The 15404-nt window shown below is 43.3% G+C and overlaps 1 protein-coding gene across 1 annotated transcript in view; it reads right to left on the bottom strand.

Annotated features, from left to right (window-relative positions):
* COL6A1 (collagen type VI alpha 1 chain) overlaps positions 1-15404 on the bottom strand; it is a 54621-nt gene that overhangs the window by 6965 nt on the left and 32252 nt on the right. The window contains exons 20-31 of the mRNA XM_066631224.1: positions 12131-12193; positions 10435-10497; positions 9817-9879; positions 8801-8851; positions 8669-8704; positions 7479-7541; positions 6675-6740; positions 3948-3983; positions 3020-3056; positions 1891-1899; positions 655-788; positions 253-362 (exon numbers count right to left, since the gene is read on the bottom strand). Coding sequence (XP_066487321.1) covers positions 253-362; positions 655-788; positions 1891-1899; positions 3020-3056; positions 3948-3983; positions 6675-6740; positions 7479-7541; positions 8669-8704; positions 8801-8851; positions 9817-9879; positions 10435-10497; positions 12131-12193 — 731 coding nt within the window. The remainder of the gene's footprint in view (positions 1-252; positions 363-654; positions 789-1890; positions 1900-3019; positions 3057-3947; positions 3984-6674; positions 6741-7478; positions 7542-8668; positions 8705-8800; positions 8852-9816; positions 9880-10434; positions 10498-12130; positions 12194-15404) is intronic.

Raw genomic sequence — 15404 nt, 5'->3', positions numbered from 1 at the left:
CCATTCACTTCAAAAATAGAGTACAAGTCAGGGATGCATTGACATGTATAGGATGGGTGATTCTAGGGAAGGAGTGTCATTTCTTGGTCAGGATGGAACTCTGGGAAATGGTTTTTATTTGAAGTACTCAGTACTAAGTACTCAGTGAGCAAGATATTCAGATACTTGAAACATGGCAAATGTCACATAGGTGTCACATATAATACTAAACACAAAGACTTTACTCTGACTCAGAGGTATATCTGAACTTACTCTTTGAGGGCTCCAATGGTATCAATGTTGGCATCTCCCAAGGCCACCATTTCCTGGGTGTTGCCATGGCTGTACTGAACAACACCAACACGAGACTCACGTTGGTCAAACTATTAAAGAAAAGTTAGACAATCACATTTAAGTCTTTTGCTCAAATGTTATCAGAATCAAAGACACCATGGATGTCAAGGATATAACATTTTGAAACTCTGAAGGCAACTTCTTGTCCACCTTAGAGACCTAGGGATTGTTCTGAATGTCCTTGGCAGCCTCAAAAACAGAATTTCTTTTTCAGTTATTCCTTGAACCAATGGAACAGGTAGAAGCTATTCTCAAACCTGATGTAGTAACTATGCATTAATACATGCTATTGGGTTGACGCGATTGATGATAATGCCTTACCGACACATGTTCATCTTTGCTCAGCCTGTCAATGACCTTCACAACAAAATCTTTAGCAATCTGGAAGTTCTGAAAGCCAATACTCTCTGAGCTGTCCACTACGAACAGAATATCAATAGGGCCACACTTGCATTCTGGAAAGAAGCAGAGGATTACATCATAGAAACATGCACAAAAGCATGAAGCTTTATATTTCTTCCATATGCTGAGTCTAATTTAGTAGTATCAAACTATAGTAAAAGGTATCACTGGGAGCATTTTAGGCTCAATTCAGACATTGCACCAGGGTTGGTTCAGTTATGAGGCTAACTCCAAACTGCACGTTGGGGTGAACTGTTGAGGCTCTGCAGTTCTGCGCCCTGCGCTCTGCAGTTGCCCTCCAGTCTCCTTCCCAGCTTCCTGCCCACCAAACCACTTCAGTCAGCTCCTCGAGTCTCTTTTGGCTTGGTGAGAGCAAGTAACAGAGAAGATGGGGCAGTAGCAATCCACCTTTCCTCCATCATCATTGTTGCAGGGGTGGAGCTGCAGCACAGGGTCACAGAAGTGCAGCACAGAAGTGGCAGCACAGTGATTCTGTTTTGAGAGGTCGCTTTCATGAGTGATCAGAACAGGACAGCTCAGTGACACCTTCTGCTTGCCCACCCAGCAAGAAAATCAGGGGACAAGGAAGACAAGGAGATGGCGCCTCCTCTCTACGCCTCCTTCCTCTTCCTTACACCTACCACTTGCACCTCTTCCAGCTTGTTCTGCCTGGCCCTGTTGAAACAAACAAGATATGTGGAGTGCTCTGCCCACAACAGGGCCAGTGGGAACAAGCTGGAGCAGCAGTGACAGACCTGAAGATGAGGCAGCTGCTCTGGATTGCTGTGCCCCATTTTGCCTTCCTTCCTGTCTTTGCTCACCTAGCGAATATGGAAGGTGAAATCCTGTCCTGCATTCACAACCTTCATTTCCCAGGCAGGTATCCATGTTTGAGACATTAGCATGGTTGTTGAATATGGTGGCAAATTTTATGTGTGCATACACAGTTTAAATCAAAGTGTGACAAATTAAAAGAGGGACAATGGTAGTATCAGAGCACCATAGCAGTGGATCATGATGGTGATTGTGTCTTACAGCAGCTGTAGGTATTAGAAAGGAGACTCTCCTACCTGAATCTTTGAGACATCACTGGAGCAAGGTGTTTAAATGAAAATGAAATCATGTTGTTAAAGATGTTGCAAAAATGACACTCACCACAGCAAGCTAGAAGAAAGTGAAAAGGTTGCGTGAGAATCAATTTGCTTAGGCATTTTGCTTCATTACAATTTGCTTTACAATTTGCGGAAATTTGCTTTGTTACAAAATTATGCATGGGAAGGATACAGTGGATAGAGAGATGCTCTTTTCCCTCTCACATAACACCAGAACCAGCGGACATCCACTAAAATTGAGTGTTGGGAGAGTTAGGACAGACAAAAGAAAATATTTCTTTACTCAATGTGTAGTTGGTCTGTGGAACTCTTTGCCACAGGATGTGGTGATGGCATCGGACCTAGATGCCTTTAAAAGAGAATTGGACAAATTTCTGGAGGAAAAATCCATCACGGGTTAAAAACCATGATATGTATGTGCAGCCTCCTGATTTTAGAAATGGGTTATGTCAGAATGCCAGATGCAGGGAAGGGCACCAGGATGCAGGTCTATTGCTGTCTTGTGTGCTCACTGGGGCATTTGATGGGCCACTGTGAGATACAGGAAGCTGGACTAGATGGCCCTATGGCCTGATCCAGCAGAGCTGTTCTTATGTTTTTATGTCATAGAAAAGGATATAAATAAATAAATAAAACTGTTTCCATATATAAACACAAAATGTAATGAGTGCTGCAGTAAAACGTCCACAGAATTTCTAATTTGGACTGCACAGTATGAAGAGGTTGGAGATATTTCCCCTCACGTTATGCAAGTTTTTAAAATGATTTCCATGTGTCAGAGATGTCAATCTCTGTGGTTCTCTCCACCACATATTAATATGAACAGAGAATACTCTTTTCCCCAAACACCGTAAATAATTGTTGTTATATATTGTGGTTTATAATGGAAAGTAGGGAATCATTTGCTTGGTTGATATCCAATAAGGGCTAGAACCATTTATTATTTATCTGTAGCCCAATTAAATTGTAAAAGAGGAAACTTTAAGAAGATGAGAAATGTTCTGCTATGTGTCTAGATTCAGGCTGGATCAATTTAAATGGCTGGAGGCCAAATGAATGTGATGGGGCAAGAGCTTGGTAAAGCCAATAAGTTGTCATTTCTTGTGGTTACATTTGCTGGCTTGATCATTGGTCACATTCTCAAAGGTATTCCTATTAATGCCAATACTTACAACACATTTTCATGATGATATCTAAAATTTCACATTCCTAAAAACAAAGGAAGAAACATGGCTGTCATCCAGGCCCTAGAAACAAGGAAACACTTTCTATCCCCTATTGCCTGGTTTTTCACTGTAGCCAACCATAGAAAATCATCCATTTTAATATCAGAATTCTAGACACAGCATATAAACCAAGATGTTCATAGAAGCTTTTTCTGAGAAGGCAGTTAGCATTTGTAAAGTATTTACATACCCTAGAGAAAATATAGACAAAAATCTCCCATAATGAAGATAATGCCACCATCTTTATTTTTATTTCACCCAAAAACAAAGAATCCAGGTTATTGAGAATGGAGACTCTTTCTGGCTTCTTTGATAAGATGAGAACTGGATCTGCGAAGTCTGAATTTGTGCCTTCCTAGCTGGCCACAGTGTGGGAAATGAATACTTATTGTTAAACAAAGTTAATCTATGGGTAGCAACAGCCAAAAGCTACTTGTACTCTCATCAGTTTGGGCATATATCATGGAACTGGTATGAAGAGCAGGGAGATGCTTATATGCTGGGTACCTACTGATGGAAGAAAAGTCAAGAACTTGAGGAAAGTCCAAAGAAAGCAACATTATTTTTTCTGCATTTGAAAATCCGATAATGATTGGACAAATTAAGAAAAGACTGCTACCTAAAGATAGCATACTGCACTGAACTCTAAGACAGAAATGGGGCTGGCCATGGGGTTGACTAAGAAAGACTGGCCATGGGGTTGACTACTGTATAGACAGACTCAGGGCTGATGCAACACTAGAGTGAACATCTGTTCTGCTTTGCAGAATACTTCTCAACCCACTCAATCTGCATGAAAACACTAAGTGCTTTAATGATATCTATGGCATAGAGATGAACCGGCACTATATAAGAACAGTTATACAGTACTCACATCTGGTCCTGGAGGGCCTACAGGTCCTGGGGGTCCCTGAAAAACCAAAGCATTGTAAATGAACCAGGAGAATTCTCAGTTGCATTAGACAAATTCTGGAGGGAAGCCATAATAGACTATTGTGTTATACTAAGAACAGCAAAGAATTCTGTGAAGTATTAAAAACCGATAAGTGGCTTCTAGTCCATGAAAAGTCCATGAACTTAACCCTTAAGGTGTCATGGTGTCTTTATTGTTTTAGTTACATCTGAGCCACCTGTAACATGGACCAAAGTCTAACAAAAAGAGTTTAGTTTATGAGGTTAGTACTTCATTCAGGGCCTATGAGAGGAATTTTATCAGGGGGTACAAAGTTTCTTCTGGGCCCCTACCCAAAGGGGGGAGCAATGGGAGCAGGCAGACCAGGGGGGGCAAAATAGGGTAGGGGGAGGGTGCTGACAGCCGCAATAGTCTTTGGAGCCCAGGTCTACTAGGCTTCTTGATGTCCAGGTCTTCGGAGCCCAGGTCTACCTGACCATGCAGCATTGGCAGCTAGATAAAGTAATACTGAAAACCAAACACACTCCTAAGTCTCTCTAAAATCTTTGAAATATAGAAAATCCATTGCAGAAAAATAGCATAATCATATTTAGGCTCAAACTAGAATGGACCAAAACGAACTTCTGTAGCCCCACAGCTGGGTCCCTGAGCTTCTATACACTCCTTCATGGTTATGAGATCCACAAGCCAAAGAGCTACTGTGGCCCATGCCAGTTTCCTCCCAGATTTGACACTGTGTTAAGGAGGGTCATGGATGCATTCCTGAGCTGCTGCACATGGCTTGCACCAGCAGCTAACACTGCATGCATGTGGCTGTGCCCTGCCATCATGCGTAGGCAGCAAGTTCAGGTGAGATTGGAAAATGTCAGATCCCAGGAACTTTCTGGGCCCGCTCCTTTGGCTCCTGGGCCCCCTTTCTGGGAGTGGGCCAGGTACAAATTACCCCCTTTACCCCCCTCTCCTAGGCCCTGACTCATTAGGTTTTCATCAAGGAAGGTATTGACCTCCATCAGTTAGAGTTTTGACCTCCATCAGTTAGGTGTTTGTTTCTGGTGAGTACGATAGGATTACAGCCTAGGGGCGCAATCCTATCCTATGCTGGAATAGGCAAGCCAAAAGGCTTGTGCTGCATCCAGCGCAGAATTGTGGTCATAAGTGGCTCAGCCAGAGGCAAGGGGAAACATTTTTCCTTACCTCCGGGTAAGGGCCACTGGCGCCTATCGGTCTCCTTGGACTTGTGCCACCTCTTGAGGTGACACAAGTCCGAGAAGAGCGGAGCGGCTTGGAGCTGCTCCATTCTCCTTGGCAATGGGGGTTGGGATCTGGCATAACTGCCAGATCCCAGCCCCTTCTCCTGCTCCCCGCCTGCCTACCTGCCTGCCCCAGGGCTACCCACTGCTCACCCTCCCCCAGCCCAGGAATGCCTCCCTCCCGCCTTCTCCCCGCCTACCCCCGCCTACCTTTGATGCTTGCGTCAGCCCAGCTGGGCTGACGCAAGACTTGACAAGGAAGCCACCACGGAGGCTGGATTCAGCCTCCATGTGTTGGCGCATCTCCGTGCGCCAATGCGGATTCCTCCGAGGAGGCGCAAACATGCCGAAACCTCCTGGGCTGGTGCAAGGGGCTTGCGCCAGCCTAAGCCTTGGTCAGGATTGCACCCTAAGTAACAATGGGCTTACTTTTGAGTAAGATGAATAACACAATTTTCAAACACCTCTAGTTATGACTTAATAGTTGCAGTTAACTTGTCCTATTGCTTTCAATGGAACAAAGTCATGATTAGGTGTAGCTGAATGGGAACCAGTCACTTTCTGACTCACTGTCTGGTCCAAAGTCCAGAGTGGAGATAGAACCAAACCAAAGCATCACTGGTTTTGACAGTTTCCAGAAGTCCCAGATACTCAGTTCACTGACGTGAACTACGGTTGTCAAGGCTGTGTTTGAAATATTGTCATTCTCCAACAAGAAAGGGAAACTCCTTACCAGTCCACTTATTTACTCAACCTTTGCACAAATTATATTTATTTTTCCCTGTACTTTATAGTGAACCAGCTGTCATCTAGTTAGAAGAGGCTGAGTTTTTGCCAGTGTAAACATCTTTGCATACTGTGGTGCTCTAACCTTAGCATAGTACTCCAAGTAAAGTCTTGCTAACTCTCAGTAGAGGGATACTCTTTCTTCCAGAGACTAGGAAAATGCGTTCATACTGCTGGAGTATTAAAATGTTGTTGATAAAAGGTCAGCTACACCAGAGGATTTTGCTCTTAATACATTTTCATTACCTATTTCAAACCCGAATTCTTCTTGATAAGTCTACTGCCTAGTATGTTTTGCAGCACAATTCTAACAAAATTCCTAAGCAGCGATGGAGTGGTGCTTGTGCAGGCCACGCTGCATCCCACAGAGCAGTGGTTCTCACACATTTAGCACCAGGACCCACTTTACCAGGTCTGGCAGGTATCCTTTGCTCCACTGGTGAGCACAGGAAGGCTCCAGCCCTCCCGTCAGTGCCTTGGCTAAGTGCTTTTGCAACAGTGCCACTGTTGGAATGTATGTTCCACTGGTGCAGTGATTCAATAGGATTGGATCTTTCTTATATGATCATGGTGGGTGCTGAATGACTCCTGGAACTACAGTTCTTTCATGAAATCCTCAGTTTTGAGCAGAAACTAAAGCTCAGTTACTCACTGGAGGGCCTTCTGGGCCTCTGTGCCCCTTGGCTCCTTTAATGCCTCTGATTCCAGTTGCGCGTCCCTGAAAGAAAAATAACACAATTTGCTTCTTGAGTGGACTGCTGCACCAGCAGCTCTTTTTTGTGTTAAACATCTTTGTGTTAGAAACCTGTATTTTACTGGGCTTCTGGACTTCTATTTTTTGGTTCAACTATATAATTGCCACAAAAGAACACTCAAACCAGGTGATAAGCATTTGTGAAAATCCGGTCTCAAGTTAGGGCTGACGTGCGTGCTGCTTTTTCCCAGGTTTGGAAGATGCAGGAGTAATTCACATGCCTCTATTCAGGAAAAAATGTAACATGTATACAGGTGAGAAATACAGCATTCTCACCTGTGCCAGTGCACACATTTCAATGAAAATGAGATTCGTGTGATTCTGATTCAATCGTTATATATTTTTTTCCAGAAAAGGGAAAAGACACTCCAACATCAGACATATTTCTGACAAAACAGCACACAAATTGGCCCTAAGATGCTTGCAGTATTTGCTTGCCTTACACACCCCAAATACATGTTCTCAATTGCAAAGCTTCTTGCTACATTTTCTTATCCTGCAAGGCAAAAGATAAAAAACACCTTATTTCTCCTGATTTCCAGGGATTGCTATACTGAAACAATAATTATCATACTGCCCCATCCCTTCCACATTTTTTCATAATATGAAACATGTAAGGTTAATTAGATAGCTTATATTCAGCAGGAATAAAACACATGGATTATGCTGTCAACTTTCTTCTCAACACCATTCTTTACTTACATCTTCTCCAGGGTCCCCTATCTCTCCTTCATCACCTTTTGGACCAGGATGGCCTTTGGTACCCTGAAAAAGACAAGAATGACATCATTTTGCAGAAGCATACAAATGACATGGAACTGACCCCTGCAGTCAATGATGGACAACAATGTACAGGTACATTGTACTTTGCTTCTTGTCAGAATAATCCACTGCATTCAGACAGAGATAACAAAAGTGTATCCAAATTAATTTGCCCATTTGATTGGAGTCTTTTCTTTCCAAGTTACATTCTACATAATCATAATCTTCAGCTGTACTGGAAGTATGGGGGGCATTCTGAATGGAATGTGAATGTGGAAATAGTTTCTCATATCCTTACTAGAGATAACAGTCTCAATATAAATGACTGCCCTGTGTGTAGTCTGGAATAGGCTGTAAAAGCACCTTAGGTTGCCATCCTATACACACTTACCAGGAAATAAGTAAGTGTTTAATGGAGCTTCCTTCTGAGGAGACATGCATAGTCTTGCAATGTCAGGTTGTGTTGAATGAGTGCGTAGGCTATATTCAATGTATATTCAGTATTAGAAAGGAAAGTTCAAGAATGTCGGCTTCATTTAGACAAGAAAAATGTTTTATTATGTATCTTAAAAAGGTTATTTATCTTTTGAATAAATGAAACTAAAAGCATGCTCATGGATATGATACAATGCCATTAGATACAATGCCAATGCCACACTCACTTATATTTTTGCTCTGGGCCAAATAACTGTTGTGATTAAGTGTGTGTGTGTGTGTGTGTGTGTGTGTGTGTGTGTGAGAGAGAGAGAGAGAGAGAGAGAGAGAGAGAGAAATGCAGGAAGACTGAGACGCCCAGTTGTGTGCCTGCCATTGACTTCTCTGGGGCAAATGGCCCAGGTGCCGGCCGCAAGGACCCAGCAGAAGCCTCATTGAGGCTCCCGACGGAGGTGGAAACTGTGCTTCTGGTTTGCCGGCTTCTGGTTTCTCCGGCGTGGGAGGAGGTTGTGCGAGGCTCCGTGAGCCTCTGGTGAGTGGGGGCGGCGGATTTCTGCGTGGGGGGCAGCAATAACACACAGGGGGGCACCATCATGGAGCTTGGCCCCGGCTGCAGAGGTCCACGGCTGGAGATGCCTGTGTGCCATTAAGTAAAGTGTGCCATTAAGTAAAGGAAAAGAGTGAGACAGACTTACATTGGTCCCAGGATCACCTCTGATGCCAGGATATCCCTTGGGAAAAAGAGGGGATCAAGTATTAAATCAAAAGGCGCATAAGCAGTAACACACTGTCTAAAGTTTGGGCATTTGGAATAGAGCTGAACTTACCGGAAAGCCAGGGAAGCCATCAGTGCCATTTCCTGAGATACCTTCTTCTCCCTAGAGAAAGTTTAGAAATTGACCAGAGACATAAGAGATTAGTCTCATAGCAGTGTGGCCTATTCTTCCCAGCAACCACAATGTTCCTCTAACTGGAGGGCTGCCTTGGGCTCCCGATTCTAGCAAGAGCATATTCATTATTCTAAGTTTTCTAGTACCAAAGCAGCCTCAATGCAGCCCTGAGGTAAGGGAACAAACATTCCTGGCTGCGTCAGCACAGGAAAGTTAAATAGGATTGTGGCTTAAGGGTGCCAGAATTCAGGCCCAGTCCAAGACCTCCTGAGGTGGCACACAAATGCTGTGCCCCTTATCCTCAAACGTGGCAGTCTCTGCTCCCTCCACTCTGCAAAGTTGTAGCTCAGCACTCTCTTTCCCTTCACATTTCCTTTCTGTCCCCACTCTTCCTTTTCCAATCCAGGGAGAGGAAGGAGGTGCAGCAGCAGTGGAGGCTAGTAGGTGGAGAGAGATGGGTGTCCTCCATCAATCTGCTGTCTGAGGTAACTGCCTCAGTTGGCCTCATGGATGGGCCAGCTCTCCCAGAATTGAAGCCTACCTGAAAGCCACAGCAGCTACTAGTTCAGTGTATCTGTATGTGTGTGAGGTCTAACACAGCACTTTTTCAAAAGAGAGAATGTTTGCAGACCAATGCTGAAACATACAGTAAAAATTTTTAAAAACACTGATGAAGCTGACAAAGATTCCCCTATAAGTCTTGTGACCAGGGAAAAACCAGTGAAGCTAATCAGCCTGGTAAGGTTCACACATTCCTTTGGGCTTTCTTTAAGAGGGGGTAAATCCTTGTCATTTTCACCAGTGTTTCTCAAGGACTTTATGTGCACTCCCTCTACATTTTATAGTCTCTGATATCTATGTGAAGAGCTCTCTATTCCCACATGGGATTACTACTCTGGAGAAACTTTTCCTTCATGGAATCATATAATATGCCCTCAAATTATGCTACTCACCCTTTCGCCCATTAGGCCAACATCACCAGGTAATCCAGGGGGCCCAAGAGATCCTTTAGGACCCTAAAAAGCAACAAAATAAATGGCTATGTTTATTGTCCTTGCAGATGAAATGATACAGCTCCTTTGCTTCCTGCCTTCAAATAAACCTTAGGCATTGAAGAATGTCAAACAGGTCCCTGATATATGGAGAAACTCCTTTCATAATTTATTGCTTGTTGAGTTATGAATTTTTTGCAGCTACCAGAGAAAGTATATCTATAGACTAGACCTGCCTTACATTAGTCAGTGTCAATAGATTGCATTGATCACATTAGTTAATAGATATTGCACATAAGAACTAATTTCTGATATGACAGCTGTATATTTTCCTCTGTTTATTTGGAGGGAAAGGCAGGAAACCAATCATTTAAATAAATAAAAGTATGTAAGAGTTTCTCTTGGGAAGATACTCTTGGGAAGACAACTCTTACATAGAATAGAGTGAGCATCTCTATTGCTGTCTGCATTCTAGGAGAGCCCTATACAGTATGTGAAGTGCTTGGTTGTTCAAGCTCTTTGAGCAAGCTCTTCCTTTTCAGCCTATCTCCAACCACATGCACATTAAAATATACTAACTTCAGCTCCAGGAGGCCCTTCATCTCCTCTGTATCCCTTAGGCCCAGGTGGCCCACCTTCACCCTAGAAGAACACAAAGATAGCTCAGTGGTTTTATTTTTTTATTTTATTGTTATATTTTGAATGAAAGAACACTGCAGAAACATTCAAAGTATGAAACATTTGTGCTTCCCTCTTTGCTCTATAACAGTGTTGTTTTTGAGTAGTCTTAGTGCAGCTTATATACACTTCCAGGTAGTCTTCCATTCAGGCACTGACCAGGAAAAGACCTACTTATATTTAAGTATATAAGCTGGCATAAGTCCAAGCTAACAGAAGTAAAAGCAGAGATACTGGGTGAAGAATAAGGGATAGGATCTTGGCTCAAGTCACTGCCACCGAGATCCACACCTCCCTCCTCCAATCTACCCCTGCCCTCCTTCCTATCCCGCTGAACCCCTCCCTTCCCTCTCCCTCCCCACCCACTATATATCTCTGCCACCAACTCACTGGGAGCAGCACAGCCTACAGTTCGTGATGGTGTCTGTCTGGAGCCTCAATCACTTTGTAGTGGTGACACAGATTGGTCAGGCAGTGGCATGATCTTTGTGCCATCTCTGAACCTTTTGCAACAGTGGGACACACATTCCCCTATCGTAGAAGGCCCAAAGGACTGGGCCATTAGACATAATGGCATAATTCCGATGGATGATTAATTTTTTTCCTTTCATTTCTTAAATTTAAGTGTCCATTGCATCCTGTCCAGAGTACCAGGCCTCCTTTCTCATTTACATGGGTGAGTTCTATGGTTAAAATATACGTTTCTGCTCATGCCTAGAAGAAATTGAGGCATTTATTATCTTTGAATAGCTTATCAATAGCCTTCCTTCCCTGCATTTTGAAAAAGATATACTCAACCTCTGTGACATCTGTTCCCTCCTGCATAGTATGAGTTGGAGGCTCCTAATGTTCATCTTTAATGCTCACATTAAAGCTCATATGTGCCTCAAGTCTGGCAAGTTTCACCCTCATCTCTAATTTTATTATTGTATTGTTCCCAGTGGTGTCACTAGGGTTTACACCACCCATACGGGAGGCCAGTATGTCAGTTCCATGATGGACCTTCTCCCATGCAGTGGGCATGGTGATGCACCATTGCTCTGCCCCCCACTGGTTGTTTGGCTATAACATTTGATAGAATAGAGAGATTTCAACGCTGTTTGTTTCATTGCATTGTGCATGAAATTATGCATCAAACGATATATAACATGATGGCATTATTTGAAAATAGCAAGATTTTAAGAATTTTGACCAGTAGTGGTGTCACCCCGCCCCCCATGTATGTCAGCTGGTGTGGTCCGCAACCCCGCACCTCCCTAGTGATATCACTCATGGCTCCTATTCCTGCTTCTCAGTTTGTGAATAGTTTGTTGAAAGGTGGGTTAAAATTATTCTAAATAAAAAAGGCATACTATGCATTATAGTAACAGCTTGGGAAGCTACTGGAAATGGTTACCATTTCCTGCTGTCCCTTTGTAGCAGAGGCAGCATGTAGACTGACCCTGAATAGCAAAGAGGAGACTGTGAACAAATGGGTATAAGGGAGATCTGACTCAGCCTCTGGTCTGAGTGTTCTGTTCCATCCCAAGCATCATTTCAAACTTTCCTTCCCCCAGACAGGAGACATGGACTGTAAAAGGGGTTGACAATATCTTACAGGTTCTCCAGGTGGTCCGAATGGTCCTTCTCTGCCTTGGTCACCTTGTGGTCCTGGCTCACCCTAAAAACCAAGGAGGAAAATTAAACCAAAGGTAAAACTTGGCAAAATTGAGATAATGGATATATAGGTCAAACATCAAGCAGAAACTCTCTAGAGCGCAAATGGCTGTAGAAGGTAGGGATTAACAACTTAGAAATAGAGTTCATTCCTTTTGATCTCATCTTGCTCAGGTTCCTTCTCAGTGTGTGAAATACTTTCACTGGCTGTCACTGTACTTGTGGTCACTGTCAAGTTTCTCTTGGCCCTTATTTCTAAGTTTGCTTAGAATTGTGGTGTGAGTTGCATTTACATAGTTTTTAGCAACAGCAACAGCATCAGCTCTCCTCCCCAGGCAAGATCTGTCTGCCTACATCCACGTACGTTTACAGTATAGCTTCAAAGAGTGTGTGGTCTGAGTTATACTTTCTTGTTTCAAATTCTCTTTCTGTGCAGACATTTCTTCATGCAGTTGTCAAAGTATGGCTATGCCAAAGTACCTATGAGACTTCTATATAAGAAAAGGGCAAGAAACCACAGACATGCTTTGCACAAGGTCATGGGGCTAGCACAGCAGCAGACTTGGAAACTCTTTGTTGATAACCATTGGTTTATATTTATTACAAGATGTTAAGATTTGTGGGATATGTAAGATTCTTTAGTGACACCAGAAAAAGTAGAGAAGGATTTAAAACAAAATATGATTGTATTGAGACAACCTGGGCTGTAACAGGTCTTTAGAGTGAGGCCAACCAGAATCTTCCATGGCTGAAAGACCAGTGCAGCAGCACTCTGGTATGACCTTGAGTCCTTGGGGGGGGGGGAACCCTAGAGTCTGAGCTCAAGCCTATGCATGTCACACTCTGGCAGCAAAGTGAGGGGTCACTTCCAACCCATCTAGTTATGGAGTTCTAAAATTACAAGGCACACAGTGGGTTTCTGGAGCTACAAGAACTCTAGTCAGTGGCATAGCTACAAGAGAGAGTGTGGTAATTATTGCAGGTGCTGCAAAGTGCCATGTAAGTGGCCCCTCCCACTCACTGTTGGAGCCATTCTGATGGCTTTGCATCAACAACACTGCCCAGAATGGCTCTGATAGCAAGTGGGAGGGGCTGCTTACATGGCATGTTGTGGTGCCTGCAATAATTATCACACTCTCCCCCGTATCACACGCCACTGATACCAGTAAAGAGAAAGCTGCTTGTTGGTCCGGTTTCCAAGAGGGAGGCAGCGCTATAAAATGTGACAGTGGCAGATCACAGTCAGAGCTCTCCAGATATGGAGTCCAGTAATTAATTCAATTGGAAAGGGCAGTATCATAAATATCAGCCATCATCACATGGCCTTTTCCCTTCTTTCTCAGTGACAAAACTTAACTTGAAAAGAGTGTTTTGCAACATTAGAAAGGCAGGAAATGCCACAGCTTCCACCCAGTGCATTGGGAGCCAGATGGGTCAACAGCCAGTTCTCTGCAAAGCTGGGCAAGCTGAACTCACACGTACAGACTCTTGGTCTTGAACTGAGGAGCAGCACATGATTGTAAGCACAATGCCTCCTCCTCCTGGTTAGATCAAGCAAGCTGAGACCTAAACAAATACACCTCCCCTCCCCAAATGACAAGTTGTATGTTGTCATTCCTTTGATTAACAAAGGAAATTTCTGCCAGGTGTACATTTTTGATTCTGCTGTCAGTACTAAGGGTTGAGGGTTGGCCTGGCCAGGCGGGCTCTCTGATGACTTTGGTCTCTCAGCCATGCTCAGCCTTAGCCATGCTCAGCCTCTGATGCTACCCTGGCCCACATCTACAGGGAGCCATAAATAGCAGAGTTAAGCAGAGAGCACTTCTCAGAGATTCTTGAGAAAATCTTGTGATCAGATCTTTGCAAAGTTAGATGTTTTATGCGGAATTAGACTGGTAGGATTAGACGCACTCTTTAGGAGAGCCACTGCTTGAGTCTAGTAGCCTGCAGGCATCACATAAATACTGTGAGAGAGAAAGCTTGTGAGAGTGCTTTGAAACTTGGAAACTACCCTCTTTTCTCCTTTTTAAGGGAAATCTTAAATGAAGGTTGTCTTCTGGCACTATTTCTACAGGACATCTGTCTACATCTGGTTCCCAAAGTGTGGCTGCATTGCTGTTTGAGAAAACATGAGGTATAAACAGGAAACCCTGTTTCAGATGAAACGTAAACTGTTCTCCTAATGTGCCCTCCCCCACACATCAGGCAGATTTATGGTACTGTAGACTTGTAGGAGTTCCAATTCCACTACGCACAACAGCAGAGCAAAACTGTTTGCAGTTAAGACAGGAAGTTCCTTCTACCCAAACAGTTCACTTCACTAGAACCTAAACATTTACAATGATAAAATTTCAAAAGCACGCATACTGTGTAGAATGCCAGACAGTCTTCACAGAACAAACCTACAGAATACAGGAGATGAGCCTATCTGACTCTGCTGAGAGAACATAAAAGCTTTATGGGAGACACTTATGGAAAGAAAAAGAGACTATGGCTTGTCAACCAACCACAGTTGATGTATATTTAGGTAACCTTCCATGTTTCAGAAATTGAGGATGCCTGAATCTATAGCAGTATCTATTCTAATTCCACACAAGATGCTTGACTTGCAGAGAGGCTGATCAATAGACCAGTCACCAGATTTTCTTTTTCCAGATTAGAGTTGGAATGTCAAAGTGTTCAGCTCTTATGCCAGCCTTGATGATTTCTTGCACCAAGTTCACACCAGTTATTCCAATGAACACTTTAAAAAATCTAGTGCAGGAAAGACACCTCTTATAATTTTTTTCCTTAACTGATCATATATACCATGTTGATCTATATAACAACTGATCTATATAACACGCTGTGAGAACCATCTTACATTTGTTTCCAGTGTCCTGTATGGTCTACCTAAACAGAAGCAATTGGCTAATCTTCTCTGATACTGTGGTAGGCTTGTGTTATGCTTACTAGTGAGGAACCATGGCCTATCTGATGTCAGGTCATCTGATTCAGGTCTGTGCTGTCAAGATCTGCCTGATTGCCACTGGCTCAGAGTAAGGTCACAAAAGGCCTTGTAAGTCTTGGGTCAGACAACTGTCTCTCTGGGGGCAGCAGGAGAAGCTTTGATTCTAATTCTGTGGTAGCTGGGCAACCTCTGGTTTCATTTGGTGGAATGCTTGATGTTTCAAAAATATCTTGCACAGACAGATTGAGCAGTCACAGGTCTGCTG

This window comes from Tiliqua scincoides, chromosome 1 (assembly GCF_035046505.1).
Source record: "Tiliqua scincoides isolate rTilSci1 chromosome 1, rTilSci1.hap2, whole genome shotgun sequence".
In the NCBI taxonomy this organism is placed as follows: domain Eukaryota; kingdom Metazoa; phylum Chordata; class Lepidosauria; order Squamata; family Scincidae; genus Tiliqua; species Tiliqua scincoides.
This window is presented reverse-complemented; position numbering and strand designations above follow the sequence as displayed.